Genomic DNA, 23171 nt, shown 5'->3' on the forward strand with positions numbered 1-23171 from the left:
GACAGCAAAACGAATACTGCAATAACAGCGGCACAGGCGGCCTAAAAATAACCTTCTGTCGCTTCTCGTCTCTCACACTTGTCCACACCTCACCCACTTTGGTCAGCCTTATCTCCCGGGTCCTTCTCTTTGCCTTTGTGACTTTTACTCTTGCAGGTCGTTACTTACATGTACTCAAGCAAACTGTACCGAACGACTGTCAAAGTCAAAGTTATTTGTCTCCCTTGGGAGAAACGTGACGTTCAATTTGACAAACCCATTGAACTCTTTAGAGACATGTCTATTGGTTCAATGATTTTTACAAACAAGATTTGAATGTACAAGTTTGAATTTAGTATTTTTCAAAATTATAAATTGAGGCTCAAATAAATACATTTGACCTGCGCTGATATTTGGGTAAATGTCACTTAGCATGGTGCAGATAGACCACACACTTTTTGTAGTCATCGTGTGGCTGGTATAATTCAGGTTGGGTTGACCACGCTGTTCATCGGCTTCTCTGTGTTTCGCAAGTATTTTGCTTGGTAGGTTGTCTGTGAAAACTGGAGGAGACATCTATTTACTGTTAGACCAACTCAAGAAGTACAGAATTGCTTTTGAAAATTTATATTTGTGCTCATAAATGTGTTTTTCCAATGAGAAGCAGGGGGCTAACCTATCACTACATGAGTGCATATAATTACTGTGGTTGAACAGCACAGCTATGTGTTGTCCTTGTTGGTCTGAACCCGTCTCACTTCAGTTTTATCAGTCTTTTGAAAACGGGAAGGATTAAAATACAAATTACAAAAACCTGAATCAACCCTCTTCTCTAAGAAACCAGAGTCTGAATTTGTTTCTTACACTTTGTTTTTCGGCTATTTTAAGTTCACTTCACTCTTTACCTTCAACACACGACACTCACGGCTGAAGAGACAAAATTAGGTTTAGCTTGAGGGTCTGAAGAGAAAACAGGCAAACAGCCTTTGACAGAAGGTCAAAGCAACATCAGTATCCACTATGTCTTGAGGAAATAGTGGATACTCTCATCTTCAGGTTCTGCTTTGACTTATTTTTCCAACACTTGTTTTTCTTCTATTAAAATGTCCTTCCAGTTAAAAGGGAGTGGGAGTTTATGTTTGTGCATAAATAGCCTTTGACCCTCCAAAAGCTACTTCTTGTTTGCCATTCTCAAACTTCTTTAACCAATTGTTTAATTAATTATAACACAACTAGTTTAATTCACTGTAAATTTGAGAGGCAGTTTTGTGTGAATATAAAAGAACAAAAATGGCAAGTGTTTTGGTGACCAAAACCACACCATGTTCAAAGCAACCTAAAATCCCTTCCTTCCTCATTCTGATGCCTGCAAAATCTCCGCAAGTCGTCTTCCCACATCACGTTCTCTGACTGCTTTGAGTTTCAGCTGATTTGCTATTTGTGACAACAAATGACTAAACAGGTTTACCTAATAAAGTTTAAAGTTTAAACTTTACTATGTATTCCACGAGGTCGTCGTTTTGAATCCATCAGGAAGTAAAGGGAGGACATGATTGATGTCAGGATGCTGGTGGACTGATTGGTGCATCACTAGTTCTAATGCAAGAGCCACCTCTATTTCCCATGAAGCGATGGAAATTGGTATAAACCCCCCCCCCCAACTAATTTTCAATTTCTCAACAACTACAGCAGATTTACTGCTAAACAAAGCTCAACGGCAGATTACTAGATAGCTTAATCTTTATGTCTGTCTCCATAAATTCATGTTGGTCTTACGCTCGTAATCATGGCTGAAACACTGAGTGCTTGTGTTGTTTGTAGTTTACCTCAGTGAGGAGTGAAATGAATCCATATGGCTGAATGCTCTGAGCTAAACGCCTGGAGTGAAATACTTCTCACATCCTCTCTTGATTCATGTGACACTTGCTCAAGGCACCAAGGAGCGCTTGTAAATAAAGGAACTGTCACATTCGCATCGTGTTGGACATTCGGTTCGATGTAACATACGTGACAAACACGTGTACATATAGCTATAAATAAAGATGCACTACACACTGAATTATAAATCAGATTCATCAAGGTATCGATCCTTAAGAATTAACTACTTTTTTGTGGAGGCTTTTTTTTATTTTTTTAGCCTAAGATATTTTCAGGGTAAATAAGTAAATTATATTTGCAAAGCTAAAATCACAAATGCTACACAAGTCACAAAAGAAAAACAGGTCAAAGATAAATTTCACATGACTTAAAAGCCTGTCTGTACAAATATATTGCTAGCTGTGTTTTTAAAATAATAATCAATGGAATCAAAATGAAGTAAAAATTGAGGTGCAATGGCCAGAAACAACGGATTTTAAGCCGAGTCTGTTTAGGTATCAACAGACTCAGTGGACCAGGAGAAGACTGAGGCATAAGCATGTCAGAGACATACTGGGGGCCCGAGCATGAAGGATCCTAAAAGTTAGAACAAGAAGTTGAAGCTAAACTAACTGGTAACGAGTGAATAGAAAATAACTCAGCATGTAAATTTAAGCTCTTGAAACTTGATCAGATTCTGCTTTAACAGCAAACTGTTGCAAATCTTCACAGGACGATTAAAAATACAGAACTTATAAAGGTTTTTATTCTTATTACAAAGGCCAATTATAAGACAAATATTATAAAACCCTATATTCATGTAGAAATTGTACATTCTCATATTTAGAGCCTGACACATTAAGAAGATGCTCTGCTAGCTTCGTTTTTAAGTGGATCTTATTAACACGTAAGTGTGACTATGTTATCTTTGCCTGAAGGTATCACTGAGTATTTCCAGTAATTGGTATCATTTTAGGTCATAACAAATAGTACGCAGCTGAGCCCTGTAGATATGTTTAGCCTAGATCAGTATAAGGACACCATTCATGGCTAACAGAGTAAATTTCCTCAAATACATGTTTGAGAGTTGTTGGTAATGGCAAAATGCATTTTGAACCAAATATGTTCACCTTTAAACCTGGGGAGAGGAAGAAATTAACACTTTCCAGTGGCGCAGAATCAAATGTTTATCAGTTTGGCATGGTTTTAAAAGAACGTTTCACTTGAAAGCATATAAATACAGCTGTGATATGACACCCAAACCATCTGGATAACGTCAGACTGCTGTTTATGGTATACTTTAGGCTGAAATTTGGATCAGTTACAATGTAGCTCCAAAATTACAGTTTTGGGGAAATATTTTGTGTCTTTTGTATATTAGGTGTATAAAAAGTGCTCATTATTATAAAACCAGTAGACTATTGTGATTATTTCATTTAATTTCCTATATACCCTTGTGCAAACATAAAAGATATTTTTCTTAAAATGTACGAGAATTATTTATTACTATATTATACAAAGTTATTATACTTTTTTGTATTTTGTGCAGCACTGTGTCAACTTCACTTACGTCATAAATTAACAATTGACAATAAAATACCAACAATAAATTTTTGGGGGGTTGTTTTTCATTTCATGTTATCTGTAGTGTTGAATAAAAATGATCAAAATCACTCTTTGCAACAACAAAACAGAGGGAAAAAAGGCTCTCCAATATCACTATCAACATTTTTGACAGCAGTAGAAATCTTCACTGTTGAAAACAATCATTGAGGTATTTGTAGATGTTCAAACAAAAAAGAATGAACACCGCAAAATAAAATAAAAAATATGAATAAAAAAAAACCCAAAATAAAAGTTGTAATCAAAACTCCTCAATTGGAATTACAAGCCATTTAACTAACTATTCAAAATTAGATTAGCAAAAGGGAGATTGATGCATTGAAAAAGATCAACTCAACCGGGAATAAATAAACATGCGAAGCAGGTTCACAGGCGTCTGCTAGGAATTTCAATCAGGCTGCAGGCTAAAATCTTTCGCATCCATCCAGAATGATGGATAAAGCCGACTTCAGATTTGACTTTCAGACAAACCTTTGCCAACTTTAACACAAACAAACAAAAATAAAAACAGTATGAATCAACATCTGGATGATGCTCACATTAAGGTCAGGGCATGTGCGAGGACTACACTTGTAAGATTGTGAAATATGAAGAGCATGTTTAACTAAAACACAAACTGCTCCTTTTACTGGATCTACTTTATATTGGAGAATATAGTTCTGTTAAAAAGAAAGGGGAAAGGGCAACAGCAAAAGGAGGAGGGCACAAAGCCATTTTAATGGCGGCTTGAAAATTTAAAAGAGGTGAAGGGAGCAGGACACAGTTGAATCTGCTTAATGAAAAGCTCCCTAGGAGAAAGAATGTCAGTCTACTGCGCAGCAACAAAAGGTAGAGGGTATGACATCAACCTGGAGGAGGAAGAGGAAGAGGCTGACTAATGAGTATGTATGAAGTAGAGCGAATAATTATGTTTGGTTTTCAAATAAAACGAGCTTATTCATCCTATTCGCCAACTCAATAACATCTTTGATGCGTGTCGCATTGCGCAATTACCTTCACGACTTCACAGTTATGGCGTGTTTAATAGGTGGGTCATTTAAGAATGAATAAAAAGGTTAAAATATAGCATATTAAGAGACAATTTATCTGTCGGTTCAGTCTTTTGGATTATCTGGAAAGCTATAGAGCCTATGTTTATAGCCTTCTCCCTGAGATCAAGCAGACATGACACCAATCCATAAAGGATGATTAAAGTAGCTTCAAAGTGCGTCACAGCTACATGGATCCAGCTTGTGAACTTGCGATGAAGAACATGCCCACTAAGGACCCCTGGCAAAACATTAAAGATCACTTTATAGATCAAAGGTAAACGCGAAGGAAGCAAGAGACCAGAAGGAAACTGAGAATATCCACAAACATTATGAGGAGCGTTGTTATCTGGTCTATCTTATAGAACGCTAACATCTACTGGAGAATAGATCCTCTCCACACATTTCCAATGCAGATCAGGAGCAGTGGATGATCCAGGCTCCTAGTTGCTAATCATTCTTACTGTCTCAAAAGTAGCAAACAAGAGCAATATGTATTATTTCTTTTTCGCCAGCAAATGGGTCTTTGTCGTTTCAAACAATTATCTTCATCTCTATGTACCTAATTATATAAATCATTTTTTATTTTGTAATATTCTTCCTGAGCTTCATGATTAAAGGGTGTTACGTTTTTGTTCATTTTTATGTTTTGTTTTACTTTCCTTCTAAAGAGTAGTTTGTCATTGGCTTTTCATTTTCTCTTTCTTTGTTCAGTTAACTATCTATGTTTATCCCAAAATACATTTAAATTAAACAGAAAAGTCTTATCCGTGGTTTTTATCAAATGAGTTTAGCAGTTAAAGCTTTGAAAAACAGACTGGGCATGGACCCAGTATTGAACCACCTGCCTTTCACTTTCTCATTGCTGTTTTCTCCTGTTATAATCCTGCATTTCCAAAAAAAAAAAAAAAAGCACACAAAATGTATCTACTAAATGTGTCTTCTAAGTCTCAGTAAAACATGCTTCTAGGCCCAGTTTTGGCTCAGGGCTCAGCAGAGTTACTTGAGGTCCAGCGTGCTGAAACGCTATTGAAACCATAAACCAAGTTGCCATCTGCTCCTCCGTCAATTATTTAGTTTTTACAAGCTTACTGCAGCAAGTGTTTAAGGAAGAAACGAGTTAATAGCTCGTAAACACTTGCAAGTTTATTTTTTGTCACCTTGGACACGCTTGAAAAAATGTTCTCAGCACACAACTGAGGAGCTGTAATCAGTCTTTGCTGAGGAAATCATCTGAACTCCTGTGGGCATGAGTCAGGTTTGGCAGAGGCAATATCACTCTACGCCACTGTGATGGCTCTTTTACTGCTCTGTGTAACAGAAAATTACACACGGGTGGTACATCAATGGGGATTCCCCCCTCCCTCCACCCTCACTGCTGTTTCTGCACTTACCCCCCAGGCTTAATTCCTCTCCACTGTGGTTGTAACACTGTTGGAAGCTTCCCAAACTCCGCTGAGTTAAGCAGCGTCCACTCACACTGTGCAGCATCTTTGTATACCACAGGCATACAGAAAAATTTAATTCCTCAGCAGGGCAGTGAGCCCTCTGTGCCTGGAGTAAAAAAAAGGACTAAACCAAGAGACTGGTATTCTTCTTCCTGTATTTGGTGCAATGGTAGGAATATCATCTCCTCCCAGTGCTGCTGTGTTGACGTCTTTATTTGTCCTGCTTGACAATAACAAGCTAACAGGGAGCCATACAGGCTAACCCTTTGCTTCTAAGCTTCATTCTCTCATTCTCTGATTTTACTTTTTACAGATATATGTTTGTGTAAAATGAACATTGTTCTTTTATTCTATGAACTACATGTCTGAAATTATAAGCAAAAATGTAGTATTTATTTGCAGAAAATAAGAATTGGTCAAAAAGATCCAGTGCTTTCGGACCTGAAATAATGCAAAGAGAACAAGTTCATATTCATTTAGAAACAACAATACTGATGTTTTAACTCAGGAAGAGTTCAGGAATCAATATTTGGTGGAAAAACCAGGAGGTTTTCAGTGGGGTTCAGTGCAGTGGGTTTTTTCCAGAGCTGTCTAAGGTTAAATGACGGGTGGTCCAGCACTCTTACTGTAATTTCTGGACTGTAATCTTCTACTTTTGTCCCCTGGCTAATATATGGCTTTTTGCCAACATGTTTTGATTTGAAAGGCTGCACTGCTGCGTGTCGAAGCCCAAGAGCAAAAGGAAAGTGAGGTTGTTCAATTCCAACAACAAAGAAGACACGTTTTGGTGGTTTTAGTGAGTAAGAAAGTAACAATTTTATGTCGCTTTCACAGATAAAATCACAAAGTGCTTCACAAAGTGTGCAAGAAAAGCACATCAAACAGAATGTCGAATGTAGTTTGTTTGATGCATTCACTGATTGCAGGAGGAAAATAGCAATCAATGACTTTTCCCTATAGGCTACTGGATTTATTTATTTATTTATTTATTTTTAAAGCAGTCATGTTACAGGTGTTTGGAAAAAGTATTTGGAGTTTTTATTTCATTAAAAGTAAGGAAAAAAAAGTTCTATGTAAATACCTTATGTTACTATACGGACACCTACAACTTACAGACAAGTGCAGTCATTATATGTACCTGTTTTTTCTTTTCCAAAGTTAGAGGGTGGGCTATGTTCAGGTGCGCTTCGCAGTCCTTAAATTACGCTACTTCTTTTGGTTTTACTGGGAAGCTAATATCTGTTTCCTAATCTATAGGTCAAAATCTACAAAGGTCATGAACTTGCTACTTGGTTGGCCATGGATTTGCAGTCATATTGTTCTTGCTTCCTCTTGCTACTGATCAATCTGTTGGTAATTTAGTGAACTGAAACTCTGAATTAAGGTCAAGAGACATTTCATTTAGCAGTTTCTCATTTCATAGCCGTTTTTGTTCTTCTTATGTATGCCCACCTTTTATCTTGGATGATATTCCAAGTTGGGCACAAAGCAGGTGTTATTTCCTTTAGAAATCTTTTTAGACCAAACTAGTATAATCCAGAAAGTATACTCTCCCCAAATCTACAGGCAGAGTTTGGGAAAGGTGTCTAAGGCAGATGAAGAACTGAAATTTGTGCTTTGCTTTGTTGCTGAAATTGATCCATAATCAATGAATATCAGAAATGTTGTCTGATTTAGGATTGTATTGTTCAGAATCTGAATGATACCTCAAATTTTATGTGTTAAGTTCATTAAAATTCCCTGGTAACCTGCTTTTCAAACCCTGCATCATCGTAACTCATCCAGGTTTTGTTTAGATTTTGGTTTATTGGGTTTTTTCTGTGTTTAAAGTTTAGTACATTTGTTATTTGTTCTCCTTAGTTATTCTTATTTTGATTAGATCGGCCTTGTTTCTATTTTAGTTTAGTTCAGTGTGGTCTTAATTATTTTAGTCAGGTTATGCTTATATCCTGTATATATCTTTTACTTGTGGTTAGATTTGATTTTCCAGCTCCCCTGTTTGTGATTACTCCTCACTAGTAATCACAAACGGTGTGTGTGTGTGTGTGCGTAGGCCTGTATGCCACACTCACACACGCACACGCCCTCTTTCTCTCTCGTCTCAGCCTGCCTTCTGCTCTCCCCCCTCACACTTGCAACCTGTTAGTTAATTAGTCCGGGTCCATTGTTCCACCATTCAAACTCCCAGTATTGAACCACCTGCCTTTAACTCTCTCATTGCTGTTTTCTCCTCTTATAATCCTGCATTTGCCTGCTCCCTCAATGTTGCTCACTGTGATCTCATTAGTTTTTGTAAGTTCATGTTTATAATATTTAATTTTTTTTCCTAGTGAATAATTTATATTCACTCACTGCCTGCACCTCTTCTGCATCTTTTGGCTCCTAGTTTAATCTCCAACCATGACATGCAAATATTGGCCCCAAACTAAAGAAATACCTTTTTTGTAACTGTATCATGTTTTGTGTGTATAAATTCATCAAGGAGTATTTTTTTCCCCCCAGTTTTGCTACCCGCTGACATATGAGAGTGTTTCCTTTTTTTGTGTTTTGATTTTGCAGGGGAGAAAAAAAGTCCACAATAAAATGTGAGTAAAAGACGTTCCTGTCATTGCACACATACAGCTATCTTTGTGGGGACTTTCCATTGACTTCCATTCATTTCTACAGCCTAAACCTTACTCTTACCCTTACCCTAACCCTAACCATTACATACCTAACCCTAACCCTAACCAAAACTCAATTCACACCTTATTCTTAAATCTGACCCCTGACCCAAAAACAGCGTTTCCCCTTGTGGGGACCAGGCTTCGGTCCCCACAAGGAGCAGTGTGTCCCCACAACGTAGTATATGTCAGGAAAATGGTCCCCACAAGGTATTAGAAACAAACGCACACACACACATACACATGCAGGCAGGAATCCTTAAGTGAGAAAGCACACCAGCTCATTCTACCTCGTACTTGTAGAGCCCTTTGAGGTGTGACCAATACCTAAGCCTGCCTAAATCCTTTGGATGATATTTAATTTGATCTGGACGTGTCAATGCAGCTCATGGATAGCCGTTTGATTCTCAATTTTCTTCTGAGGATAAATTGTAAAATGAGGTGTCTGTCCAAATTTTCCGCCAGTGACGGTATGGAATTAACGAGGCTTAGCTCTCGTTGGTGACTCACCCGCCGACTTCTGGAGGATATTGATTTGGATTAAAAGGTTAAATGTTCACCTGGGCCACGGATCCGATTCTGCGACGGGTCCCGCTGCATGACGGGCCTCGCTCGAGGGAATGTCAGTTCAGGACATTTGACTCCACAAACTCAGAGAAGATTACCAAGAGTATCTAATCTCTTTACAGCTGTCTGTCCTGACAGTCTGGCCCGGATCTGAGAAAAGCAATACAGCGGCTGAGCTTATCGCTACAGACGATGAATGAGCCGAGAAATAAATCTAATTTCCGCGGCTCAGAGGTTGTCTAAATCTACTTGTTTTATTCTTCGCTCGCTGTCGAGCCGAGTATGAGATAAGACGGCAAGAAACAGACTACAGCATGCTTGAGCTAAAGCAGTTTTCTGTATCTGCTGATAAGAACATTAAACTACGGAGGGACTATCTGCTGTAGTTGATTTAAGTTCCAGGTTCTTTAGACCAAATGGGAACCGGTGCTTTTGTAAATATACTTCAATAAAAGTTCTCTCTATGTATCTGTGCCTCACTGGCTACTGTGTTTATTTATCTATGTAATATCCTACCTATCAAATATGTAGGATTATTCAATTAAATTGCCAAAACAATGTTTCATCTCTTATATTCAAAATTAAGCCCAAAATTATTCAAAGATCTGAACAATTCAGATTTAACTTGACCACCATCTTCCTGCTGACTGGAACAAAAGCTGTGAAAATAGTGCAAAATGCAGAGAGACAATGTATCGACAATGTAGACATGCCTGCAGCAGCAGCCGGTTTTCTGTCTTAAACCCAGATCTTTGCTCTTAAGCACATCTTAAGAGGCTCATTGGGAGAATGTGGAGTGCTTCAAAGAGGACCATAAATTAGAAAGAAAATGATAAATGGGAAGCGGTGACCTTTGGTGCAATCTCATATCGTCTCATATCATTTTATTAAACAGTTACTAAACCGAGACCAAAAGTCTTGCCTTCTTCCCATGCAAAAGAAACTGAAACTTTACTTTCCTGAGCATTGATGTCTAGTGATGTTTGCTGAACTGTCATCGTCTCAAAGCCTTTAAAACACACAGCATTCAACCCACACTTCTTGAGAGAACATTTTAAACCTCGGGTAAAATTAAAAACTACTGACGATTTATATGCAAATGAAAAGAAGGTCTATAAATAGCTGCACAGCAACAAAAATTTTTTAACAGATAAGTTGGCTATTGACAATTAATAGGAATTGCAGCAAAAAAAATTTCTAGGCATATTATTTTAAAAAACTGAAATAACATGGATAGATTATTTTAAGAGATTAATATGGACAAGGAGTAGAAATGTGAAAACATAAAACTTCTTTGTCACTTGGCGATATATAGATGCTAGTACATCTAGTCTGATTCAGAGAGATGAAAGCACCAGAAAAAGTCTCATTCAAGGGTTTTTGTGCATGTTTATGTTGCAGCTGAGTCGTTTCTAAAATCATAATTTGAAGATTAGCATCTGAATTGTTGTGCAGACAGAAAAAAAGCGTTTTTTCTGAAGCAATGATCATATTTATTTATGATCATTGGCAAAACATGACAATATAGCTAACAAAACTCAGAAATGTATTTTTGTGTATTTGGGGTGCACCTGGATCACAAAATGTTTTTGTTTGTTTGTTCTTTAGGTTTGAACATTCTGCTGTTTCTGTCCCAATTTAATTTCACATAGCGATTCAAGCAGATGCCTTCTTGCTGTCCCTCCATTTTTCCTAAAAAGACGTAGGTGGTAAAAAGGTTTAGAGGAAACCCATCGCTTTTAATCCTCTGAGCCAGTTAATCAGAAAGTGTAACAATCATTGGTTTGATTTTGTTTTTCTAAATCTTCTTAGTGATTAATAGTTATATTTTCATTAACGGTAAGTGGGAAATCACTACAATTAATGGACGACAAGGTTTGAAAACATCAGTCTGTGTGTAATTAATCTTTAAGAAGTGCTTCATTTAGTGATGAAGTTAAGGAAATACATAAACTTTTCAATAACACTTAAATTTATCGAATGGGAATTATTGAATTGTGCAGGTTTAGTTTTATCATTCACTGAGATATCAAATCACAAAGGACTAGTTAAACGAAATACTGAGCTGAATATAACAATTCAGGTGCTGATATAAATCTTATTAACTGCAATCAAGCAACTTGGGTAGAGCAGAGGAGTAGTTAGGAACATGTGAGGAAGTTATAATGAAAAGCATTACTGCAGCTGGCCAGAATAACATCCTTATACTATGTTTTTCTTGTGTAGCGCATTCTGAGTGAAGAGTTATCTTTTTATTTGAGCAACATGTTCCTCCTGACTGGAAATAGCATTAACTTTCCCTATGTGCAGAGAGATAAAGACTGGGGTGATGTCAAGGAGGCTTTCCAGCCTCATGGACATGTTTATTGCTATTTTTAAAGCAAAATCACAAACAAAATATAAACCCAGTATGTGTATAGCGCAGTGAAAATAGCAGGTCTCATGTCTAAGTATTAATCATCCTGTCATGTTTCACCTTTCACCTGTTTCACCTTATAAACACTCTGCAGACAAAACAGCAAATCAGCAACATAAAACCCTACAACAGTGTCCTTATTAAAAAAAAAAAAAAAAAACATCTCAGGACAAACATTGCAGCATAAATAAAGTCACAGTGACTCTGATATGAAAATTGGGCGATAATTCGGCCATTACTGATGCTAACATCCAGTAAAAAGGTAACCATTAAGACAAAGCAAACGTAAACACAAATCAGCCTTTGAGATTTGATTCAAGAACTAGTTTCCCTGCGACAATAATGATTTACAGCCTCTTTTACGACACATCTTAAACTCCTCTGACATCTTATTTTTAAAATGTAATCATCTTCCCTGAGCTGTAATATTTATTGCATAACTTATTTCAGCACTTTAAGTCTGGTGCTTTCTTCCATATAATGTGAGACCTCTGATGTTTTCTTCATTAAAAAGGCAAATAAAGTTTGTCCCTTAATCCTGGCTGGGAAATAAAAGCAAACGCCTTACTGAACCCTTGGGCTTGTTTGCTTTACCAGCTGTGCCAGTTAAGGCGGCAGCCACGGTCGCAATAATGGAGAGCTAATGTTTGTGTTTTCTAAGCTCTGGCCAGGTCGTATATTAAACAGCAGAAAAAAACAAACAAACAAACAAAAAAAACAAAGTTGTTGCTGTCTTTTAATGAAGGGTATTCAGAAAGACATCTTTCTCTTATTGTGCTCAGACTATTAAATTCAGTGTTAAGAAATCTTCTATTTGGCACAATACTGAGAGCATCTACTGTGATGTCCAGAGTGAAGTCCTGGCTGTCAAACCCCATCACATTCAGCTGCAGATAATTTCAAGAACTGAAGGTATGAAAAGCTCAGTATATTGATTCATTAACTGATGTTTTTGAAATTATTTAGCAAATTGTTTGTACCTGGTGTGTTTGTAGTTCATAGGCAGGTCAATAGCAGCTACTGTTACACAACGAAACCTTAAAATATCCATCTGAACATGATTTTTTTGTTCTAATACATGCCCCCATTTCCACGTTTTTCTCTGAATACCAATGTCTAGGTTGTCATCAGCGGGTGGGTGATCCAGACCTTGGTCTTTATTCTTCTAATGTATGCTCCATGTAGTTTTGGTACATGCTCAACCTTCCTCCTTTGCTTTCCACTCACTTCTTCTATGGTTCTTATGCAAAGCAGCTGACAGTCCAGGCACTCCCTTGCAGAGCCTTTAGTGTTCAATAAAGTGTCATGCTTGTGTACCACTCAAACAAAGCAGTCTCTTTCAGCCAAACGCCGTAGAAAACTAATGTTAAGGGACTTTTTGTAGCATTTTGAGGCACAGGCAGAAGCAAGGGTGTGTGAAATGATTTAATTTTAATTCCCAGCTTGGAGATGGTGAAACCAGTTCAACCAGCACTTCTAAAACAATAACCTCTGTATTTTCCAGAGAATGTAGATCCTTACTGTGACTCAAAGATTTTCAATAGGCTGTCAATTTTTCCAAATTGGTAACAGAGGTTAAAGGCTCAAAAGATTAAAAATAAAAAACAACAACTTTGCTTTACTCCATTTATGTAATTTTCCCATACATTTAGCCTTCTTGTTATCTGCCTGAAGTCTTGCTCTCTCTCTCTTTTTCTCCTAAATGAACCATGGACATGTTTCTACTTTTGCTGTTAATTAGCTTACACCTATTGAACTTTCTCTGTACTGATTTTTAAACACCTAACTGAACCTGGAACGAAGACTCTTTGCTTAAGTTACTGTTGTCTGCACTATCTGGTGGTGATGTGTTGTGGTGCATTTATTAATTAGTGAAAGATTGGATTTTTTAGTTCCAACATGGAACTCAAATTCTCCTTTTGGACCCATGTGTATCGAGACAAGATGAGTACAGTGGAAAAATGCAGTTAAAGAAGTTATATTTCAGTACTCAATATTTCAAATGTTGTGATTGAAGTTATTGCACTTTAAATTATAGGGTTTGAAATTTGGATAGCTAATTTCAGAGTAACACCTCACATCCTTTCACCAATCCACACACTTTCTTACTGAAAAGTAACTACAGCACATATAAATATATAGTGTGTGTGTAAACTTCACTCCATGGATATATTTTAGTGACTTTTTTGCATTTACTTCAGTCGATTACTGTTCCTTCTCTTGCGACGATTATTTTTTTGAGCATTACTCAAATCTCTGCCAACACCATAAATCATAAACAGTGAGTGCATCTTTTTGTTTAGACAGCAGATCTTACTTGAATGAAGGGGAATAAGAGGCCCACGGCAAAGTTGGACAACCAATTCACAGTACCGGCGATCATGAAAGCAGCAGGTCTGTAGGATTGTTCAAACAGTTCACCAGTCAGGATAAATGGGATGCCACCTGAGAGAGAGAGAGAGAGAAAAAAGATACATGCACCATCAGTTACAACAAAGTGCTGACAGCAACTAACAGAAACAAATGGTTTTAGTTTAGTAAACAAACAAATGCCCTTTAGGTGCTTCATAACTTTTTATTGTTTGCTCTCGCTGCAGATCAAAGACTGGTGCAGGTTATGAATTTGTTCTATATTTTCTAGCATCTGTAAAGGTTCTGCAGCAATTTATGCTGTAGGACTGAATTTTCAGCTGCACAATAAGGCACGTCCCTTAAATTTCCTGACTTTAATTTCAACTGTGCGTTGTTCTGAAACAAACTAAATGAAAACAAATAGTTGCAACTCCGCTAAAATCTTCAGAAATCAGAGCAGATGATAAAAATCCCTCCTTAATTGGCACACAACACGTACGGTTTGTCTAAGAAGGGTCTATCCAAACTGAAAACTCCAGCAGAAGGTATATTTCTGTTTGTTAGATGGCTGCTGTGATGTTTTAACAAAGCGAAAAAAATGGCTGTTTAAATGTAAAGTCATTATGTCAAAAGGTTTTATGAAGCTCAAAACTATGCAAACTCAAATGCATTTATCATTACAGTCGATACAAATTGATACAATTTACTATTTACTTTTTTTTTATTAAGAATAATCGTTCAATCTATGGGTTAACACTAAACACAGAGGAGGCTGTGTGTCTCATTTTTGTGCACCTCATTGCACCGTGCATTCATTACACCTATCAAGTAACCAACAAACCTAATTCCAATGTTGAGGGTACTGTCTGGGTGAAACCCAGACAGTGAGGCATAATTTGTTTACTAATTCAGTTTAAAAAAAAAAAAAAACTTAAGTTGTAAAAAGAGTTCAGAAAGAGAAGTAAAATAAAACACAAACCAAAACAAAAATGCGGTTTCATTATATTAATTATGAGTAAAACATTTCTTGCCAATGTCTTTTTTTTTTTTGCGGTTGGGATACTGTAGTAATAATAATATGAAGGAAATCACTGGTTTGGGTTTTATTTGAGCTCTGCAGCTGGACAGACAACAGATGCTTCCCCGTGAGGCAAGGTCAAGTCAGTGTTTTCTTTAAGAAAAGTGAAAGTTGTTTAGCAAATTTGCAGCTATAACTATTAAATAATGGTTATCAGGATTCTGAATATTTGATGCCAACATGCAGAGTTACCATAGTACAAAGTATTCCTTTGCATTATACGGAGTGATGTGACAAAGTGTCAACAAATAACAAAATTGTATTAGTGAAATAGTTTTTATTCAATAGAAAGCGCATTACAGTAACTATTAAACACGTCAGAAAGCTTTGTAAGTTGAGGTTGTGAGTTTAATACCGGGTCTCTATTAGCTTTTTCTTTGGCTGAAATATGACTCAACTTAAAATGTATAACCCCTTTGCTGGATGACCTGTATATTTCCATTATTCTGCCTTTATTGGGGCAATAGTAACACGAGCAGTCAACCTATTGTTTCTTTCTCATGCGATAAAAGAAGTTCAGCACTTTATCTCTTAGGAACAGTTGCAAAACTTCAAAAGACTAGAATAGTTCAAAGGTTTCCTATGCTACACCTTATACAAAGCTGTTGGGATATTGTCCATACTCAAGGAAAAACAAACAACAGGGGAAGATAAAGAAAAGAAACTAACAAGCTACACAGTTCAAAAGGAGGGCTGGCAACACCTACTCAGGTCTTTGACTGTAGCATCGTATCCATAAAAAAAAATCATTATTCCATTTCTTTGTTCCTTCATTTTCACATTTATCTTTGAAATATTTTAGTACTAAATTTACTTTATGTGAACCTCCATATCAAATTCGGTGTCATGATGTTGTTCCTCATGGATTGCCAAGCCTAATCCTTCATAATCATAACCAGGTCACAACCTAACTCAAAGCTAAAACCCACACCGATGTATTCAGTGAACAAAGATAAAGACAGAGAAACTCAGTGGTGGAGTTTAAAAAAGGGTTTGAGTTATAAAACAACACTCCAAGCTTCAGCCATCTTGTGGAGCACTGTTCAGTCCATCATCCCAACCTGGAAAGAGTACGACTACAAACGTACCAGAGGCATGGCTGACAGGCCTGGCAAAGAGAAACCCATCATAACACAGCAGAGATGAAGAGATCCACTGATGAGGTGGGCCAATGTGTCAACAGGGGGGACTAATAGCAATGCTCTCCAAAAGTCATCATGTGGATTCTTAACTCAAGACCGTGGCACAGCTTCACCCTCCGGTGACCCTGATCATACAGCGATCTACGATCTGCAAGACGAGACGAGGGCAGATTTATTGGTAGGTTTGAGCAAGTGGAGGACTAGAGCTAAATGCAATTTAGAAACTTTAACAAAACTAGAAGCTAGTTTCCATCCAATCTGACTGGGTTTGAGCTATTTTAAGAATACTGGGTTAAAAAAAAAAAATCTTGGCAATGATAAAGCCAAAAAAGCCTAGCAGCTGTAATTGCTGCTTAGTCTATTTCAGAAATAATCTGTTTACATGGTTTGAGGCAGTACAACAGGAAACAAACTTTGAGTCACCTTTTCACTTTTTTTTTTTATATCAGGATTTTATGTTATCTGGTGGGTTTGAAATAAGGCTGGAGAATTTTTGATGTAAGTGATGATAGTGTTTTGTGCAGAGGATTCTAACGCATGCTACGTGGCCACACACATTTTTGCTTCTAGTTGAACTCAATCCTAAATCCAAATGTACTGAATGTGTGTGTACTCACACAAGAATGTTTTATTGGCATGATAATATAAACTGCCTAATTGTAGGCTGGCCTGTAAACATTAAAGAAGCTTACAAAAAAATAAATACAATAAAAATGTATGCTTTAAATCCTGTCAGCAAATAATTTGTTGTCCTTTGTAGCTAAAGAGACAAAAACCACAAAGGCATTTTCAGCGGAACACAAGGAGCTACAATTATGACATAAAGGCTTAGCATCTCCTTGTGAGAAAAAAACACCCCATACTTTGAACAAGATGATGTTTATTAATAGAATAGCATTGAAATAGCCTTTATGGTTCCACCGTGGGGAAACTCAGGTGTAGCAGCAGCATCAAGGGATGTTGATTCTGCTTTGTATAATGGAGCTAATCCATGGTAAACAAAACATCAAAAAATGTTTTCAAAAAAATTAAAAATTGTAAAGAAAAAACAAGATTAACAATAATAATACACCGTACAAGATGATATAAAAAATACTGTGCAGTTATCAGAATAGAAACATCGTAATCACTAACCAAGGGATGTGCAACTGAGCAGGATGACTCTTTAAATTGTACATAATCTGAATGTGAACAATACAAAGACAGCAGTCTTTTTTTTTTTTTTACAATACAGCATATCAGTGTAGTACAGAAAATCAAATATGCAATAGCAGCAGAAATCTTTTTAAAAATTAGTCAAAACAGTGCAAATGCCAGCAGGGATGTAAACACCTTCAGAGTGTAATAACTGCTGGGAGAAAGGATCTGCAATAACGCTCTCTTGAGCACCTGGAAAACAGAAGGTCGGTCGCTGAAGAAACTCTTCAGTTCAGTAACAGCTTCATACAAGACGTTGCGGCTTGCTGATTAAAACCGAACATGTGCTCATTCATGCAGCATGTGCAGATGGCACACAAAAATGGTCAGCATGTCAAACACCCATCGCCTGATTTCAGCTCTTATTGATAACTTATTGATACCTTTCAGTTTTGTATAATGGAGTTAATCCATGGTGATCCAAGTAGGAATATAGGCCTATACAGGTATGTTCTGGGTGGCACAGTTAGAATGCAAATGACTGAATGAAGAGTGGCTTTCAGACAACCCCCAATAATACAGAACAATAAAAGGTAACCAAGGGGGGAAAGGAAAAACGACGAGAAAAACAGGAGGCTTAGAAGTGATATGCAGAAAACAAATGCACCAAAGTTTTCTTGCTAATGGTTGTCCCTTGGATAAAAGCAGGGATTATTCACAGCAGCAAGTAAAGAGAGCTCAATATTTGTTTTCAACAGATTCTTTGCCAGAGCTTCTAAATCTATTTGAAGCCATTAGCGACGCTGGCGGCTGACATTCTTCCATATAGGAGACAAAGTGGTGCTTCTGTTCGGAAACTTACATCCTGAAGTTGTTGCACGTGTCTCAGTGAAAAGCCACAGCATTAATGCAATGCGGTGAAATCTGCCACCGCTTATTGGTCAATGTTTGTTACAATGCAGACTAATTATGGGCTGGTGGACTGACCTTGTAAATTTGAAAGACAAGTTGCTGTGCTGCTCCCCACACAGTTACCTTGTTGATGTTCTGCATCTAACAACAAGAAGCTACTCCACTAAAACTCCTGATATGGGAATTTTTTTTAGACTTAATAAATATTTCAATAGATATTAAATGAAAATTGAATTATTCTGCAAAAAAAGAGTAACACTTTATTGGAAGGGGTGTTCAGACTGACATTATACCGTCATAAACATAACACCTATCATGAACATGACGGAGTCTTCATGAATGTCTGATTGTTGTCATGAAGTGTCATTCAGTAAATAATTTCACTTTTAATGCCCTTTTAATACAACTTTTAATGCAGTTTTGCATTAAAAGTGTTATTTACAGAATGACACTTCATGACAACAGTCATAGACATTCATGAAGACTCCTTCATGTTCATGACACGTGTTATGTCACGTTTTTGCCAGTGTAATGTCAAAGTGATACCAAAAACAAAAATGACCAGAGTATGAAGGTCAAATAAAACCAGGCAAAAAGTTTCAGCTACAGTCAGCTCAGAACTGATAGAACAAGCTTTGTTGTCAAACATTATTCATTGCTGAGCGTTGGAACTAAACACATGCAGATTGACCTTAAAGCTCTAACTTCAAGGTTTAAGCTCCACAGACATTTTAAAGAGGGACAAAAAAGGACATATTAAAAAAAATATGCACTGCACAAAACTAATTACCTTTTTTTTAAAAAAATAAATGGCAATGTTATTTACAAGTCATTTGTTGCTGAGCTGCTTTCTTGTGGATTTCTTCATAATTTCCTTGCTAAACTTGATAGATTTAATCACAACAACCTCTTTTCAAACACACTATCTATCCCTGGATCTTAAAAACATAAGTGTTTTTAATTTCCTCTATTGGTCATGAAAATAAAATTTAAATAAGTTTTGTTGCCTGAAATTCTTGGTTAACTTTTTTATTTGTAATTCAAAGAGAACATTACAAACAACTGACTATAGAAAGTAATGCATCCTGGTAACAGTGCATAAAACCTTTCAGTTAGGAAGGTCCAAAGTAAATCCCACCTCTATGAGCCATTAAGGCTCAAAGCAGGACAGACTGACTAGAAACGGCTCGTATGTGTGACGGGTTTCTCTGCAAAGCCTTCTGTTTCAGCTTGACCTCTTTAGACGCCACATTTTCACACCAACGGTGCCAAAACCATCATCTGTTCTGCCGCAAGCTGGGACCTGCAGACAACTGGAGGGCAAGGAGGAAGTGACCACCAGTAACTAAGTATTTTTTTGTTTGTTTTTTGTAATTGATTTTGACACAGGTTTTACCAGCTTATCTGCATGAGCCAACTTCACTCAGGTAATTCACCAATGTCCATCCATCCATCCATTTTCTGTACACCCTTGTCCCTTAGAGGGGTCGGGAGTAATACAACAACGTTCCAGAAATTCTTCCAATGAGGACAGGAAATGATTTTAACATATAATAGTGAATTTAGTAGAAAAACTTCAGCTCATCAAATACTACAAAGTTCTAGCAGTGACAAATGATGCAGCCGAATTATTTTTCAGTTTCTTTAAAGACGGGATATTATGCAAATTAACTTTTTTTGAGCTTTACATCATGCTATTATGTCATTTCTTCATCAGACACACTTTGACTCATTCATGCATGTTTGACAAATGTTTGAATTTTTCAAACATTTGAACCACCAAATAGGTGGCAGCCATTTGGTGCCACCTGTTTACCCAAAGCACCCACACAGACTAGCAGCAGCAACAATTAGCAAATGCTTAGTGAAATTGCACGTCTGCTGAGGTTATCATTTAAAGTACAACGCTTTTGTAAACGGCATCAATGAATACATCCTAATAACATAATAGAAGATTTATCAGAGCTGAACTTTAACCTCTAATCCTTTAAATATCCCCACCACATTAATGGCAGATTGGGCAGCGTGACAACCATCTGGACACTACAGAGACTATTACAGTACATGTATATTGATACACATTGCATCTATGATAGATGTCCCACTGATTTAGAGGAAACATAAAAAAATAGAAAATAAATAAATAACTTTCTGGGGCTGTAAGGGAAATTTGTTAATTTAGCTTTTCTAGAAACTCTTGCAGGGTGAGAATCATAGTGGTGGCACAATATCAGATGGTGCCATGTGTTGGTTCATTTTAGATTTATTAAAACATTATTTCTCAGTATTGCAATCTTTACAAGTGTCATAAAGCAGAAAAAAAAGAGCAAAACTTAAGTTGTTGGTTTGTTATTAAAGGTTTCTAGGAATAGAAGGACTAAAATTTTTATATTTAAAGTTTTAAATTTTATCAAAAGAATAGGAAAATGAAACTAATAAATTTGCACTCTCGTAGTTTGATGCATGAGTTGTCACACATATTGGACACCATTTACAGATAAACAGCTTTAAAACAAATAACACACCACCTTTAAAATCATCTGTTACTGTAGCTTATGAAAATGGAATTCCAGGTAACAGAAGTCCATGGATTTCTTTGGACATGTCTGCAAACATCAAACAACTTACAGACATTATATTTACCACACAGATACACTACTGTTGATGATTTGTACATGTACTATTCAAAGGCAAAAGTAAAGAAGTCATAATTACTTTACTACTTTACACGTAGGGACACTTTGAGACTACAGAGCGTTAAATATGCATCCTCAGATGGTCAAGTGATTAGTAAGTATGGGGGGAGCAGCCAATCATGGCTTTCTCTTTCACAGAAAGCTACCGTCTTGTGTGCTATTTCTTCACATTTAGTAAAGAAAATAACAATATCAGATATACAGGAATCAAGGCAAGATAAAAAGCCTAAACCTTACCTTGAAGTCATAATCCTGTTGCTTCCCAGTGTGATTTAAATTATGTTCCATGTTCTGGCTTTTATGTTTTGAGTTATTTCAGTTTTTATTTAGCACAATATTTGTTGTGTATTCTTGGAGTCCTAGCAATCCCATTTTTATCAGACATTTCCCTGTGCTTACTTGTATTATTTTTATTGCCATGTGTCCGTTTCCAATTTTGCCAAATCTCCTCTGTCTTTCTTCTCCCCCAGGTGCCATGTATTTTCTCTTGATTATGACTCACTTCATCCTGGTCCCACTAATCACCTCTCCAGCATTTATTAGCCTGTCATTTTCTGTTGCACGCATTTTGCTGGAGAACCTGTTTTTTGACACAAGTGACAGAATCTGTCTTTAAGATTCCTTAATAGTAGAAGTAACATTCAGTACATTGCAAAAACGTACAATTTTTGTGTGTGTGTGTGTGTGACACTGGAGAGAACAGCGCTCCAGAATGTTTAAAGGACAATCGTCTCTTTAAAACCCAAAATGTCTTACACCTACATCTACACCTTTGCTTCATTTAATATGCGAGGATCTATGAATATCAAATCACTTGCTTCTATCTGCACAGCTTGCCAAATCTGCTCACCTTCAGATGTTCTTGAATCGTGTAAAATGACCCTATTCTATACAATTGTGTAGCAGAATGTTGTAATACTGCAGTCACTCCATTTGCTTCCTGTAGACAGAGGTGGGTAGTAACTATTTACATTTACTCAGTTACATTTACTGAAGTAACTTTTTAGAGAAAAGTTAGTAGCCTTACTACACCGTACTTTTTACTTTTACTTGAGTTATATTATTATGAGGTTTTACTCTGAAAAAGCTGAAAAGCATAATTTGCAGAGAAGGAGCTGAATTAAGTTCATAAAAACTTGGTTCATACTTTGTTGACACAGACACCTACCTCTTAAATCTGACTTAATGAAACAATAAAAAAATTTAAAAAAAATCAGATTTACAACAGAGTCACTGGCAGTTTGTCGTGATATACTTAACATGATAAGGGGCCCCTTAATTATATTCCCCTCAAAGCCCCATGCCACCTTTTGCCAGCCCTGCATAACGAGCTAGAGCCACTGTGGTGCACATCTCTCTGCTGGATGAGGAGATTTAATGTATGTATCACGAGCAGGAGCAAGGTTTCTGTTTCGTTACTGCCGAGTTTTTAATAAGGCTAGTTTTTCTATTCCGGGCTTTATGAGGCAGGATTTTCTGATCTCCACTCTTCACCGTCAGCTTGCCTGACCTCTCATTCATATGCTTACAGGTTCACTCCACTCCACAGTTGACTGGAGCAGAGAACATGTAGACGAGACATTTGATACGGCGTTGTATATAAAAGAGTAAGCAGCGTGATTAAGGGGCAAGATCAGTCACGCAGGTCAAACATCTCGCCACTGAAACATCTCTCTGCCTGGATTTCTAACTATACAAACAGACAGTAGTTAATAAAGTAGTGGCAAAAGCACAGGAGGTGGAATAGCAACTCTGCTGTGGAGAGTACTATGTCTTCTCCCATCCCCTGTTTGGGGAAGCATTGGTTACATAAAAATCTCTACAAGCTGATGAAAGCCTTGCTCCGTTCTTGGGAATGCTCTGTTAGCTGATGGATACGATGAAGGCTGTTTTACAAAATGATGAAAACCTTTAGCAGCCTCTTCATGAAGCTGCCATACAACTAAGAAGTGTCTTTAGTCAAAGATTTCCTCAGTATGACAGAAGATCCTGCACACAGCTAACATAATGTTGTTGTTTTTTTGGCTTTATTCTTCACAGTATAAACTAAGACATGCCTTAGCTTTTACAACTACTGAATCAAACTGTTTTTCCCCACTCCAATTTTGCAGTTATCATTTGTACTTATATATAGCGACATAGATATTTGCACATCTAAATGACTTTTATTGTTCTACTTAAAACAAAGGATATGATGTTTGAATTATAAGGTTATTAATGTCAATAGTAACTCCATTATTTTTTCTTTAATGTTTGAAAAATGTTTTGTCATC

General features: G+C 36.9%; 1 protein-coding gene across 4 annotated transcripts in view; it reads right to left on the reverse strand.

Annotated features, from left to right (window-relative positions):
* The window catches only part of slc2a9 (solute carrier family 2 member 9), a 118696-nt gene that overhangs the window by 8625 nt on the left and 86900 nt on the right, over positions 1-23171 (reverse strand). For all 4 annotated transcript variants that reach the window (XM_023324771.1, XM_023324770.1, XM_023324769.1 and 1 more), the window contains one exon: positions 13899-14026. In XM_023324771.1, the coding sequence (XP_023180539.1) occupies positions 13899-14026 (128 nt within the window). The remainder of the gene's footprint in view (positions 1-13898; positions 14027-23171) is intronic.

This window comes from Xiphophorus maculatus, chromosome 20, assembly GCF_002775205.1.
Source record: "Xiphophorus maculatus strain JP 163 A chromosome 20, X_maculatus-5.0-male, whole genome shotgun sequence".
In the NCBI taxonomy this organism is placed as follows: domain Eukaryota; kingdom Metazoa; phylum Chordata; class Actinopteri; order Cyprinodontiformes; family Poeciliidae; genus Xiphophorus; species Xiphophorus maculatus.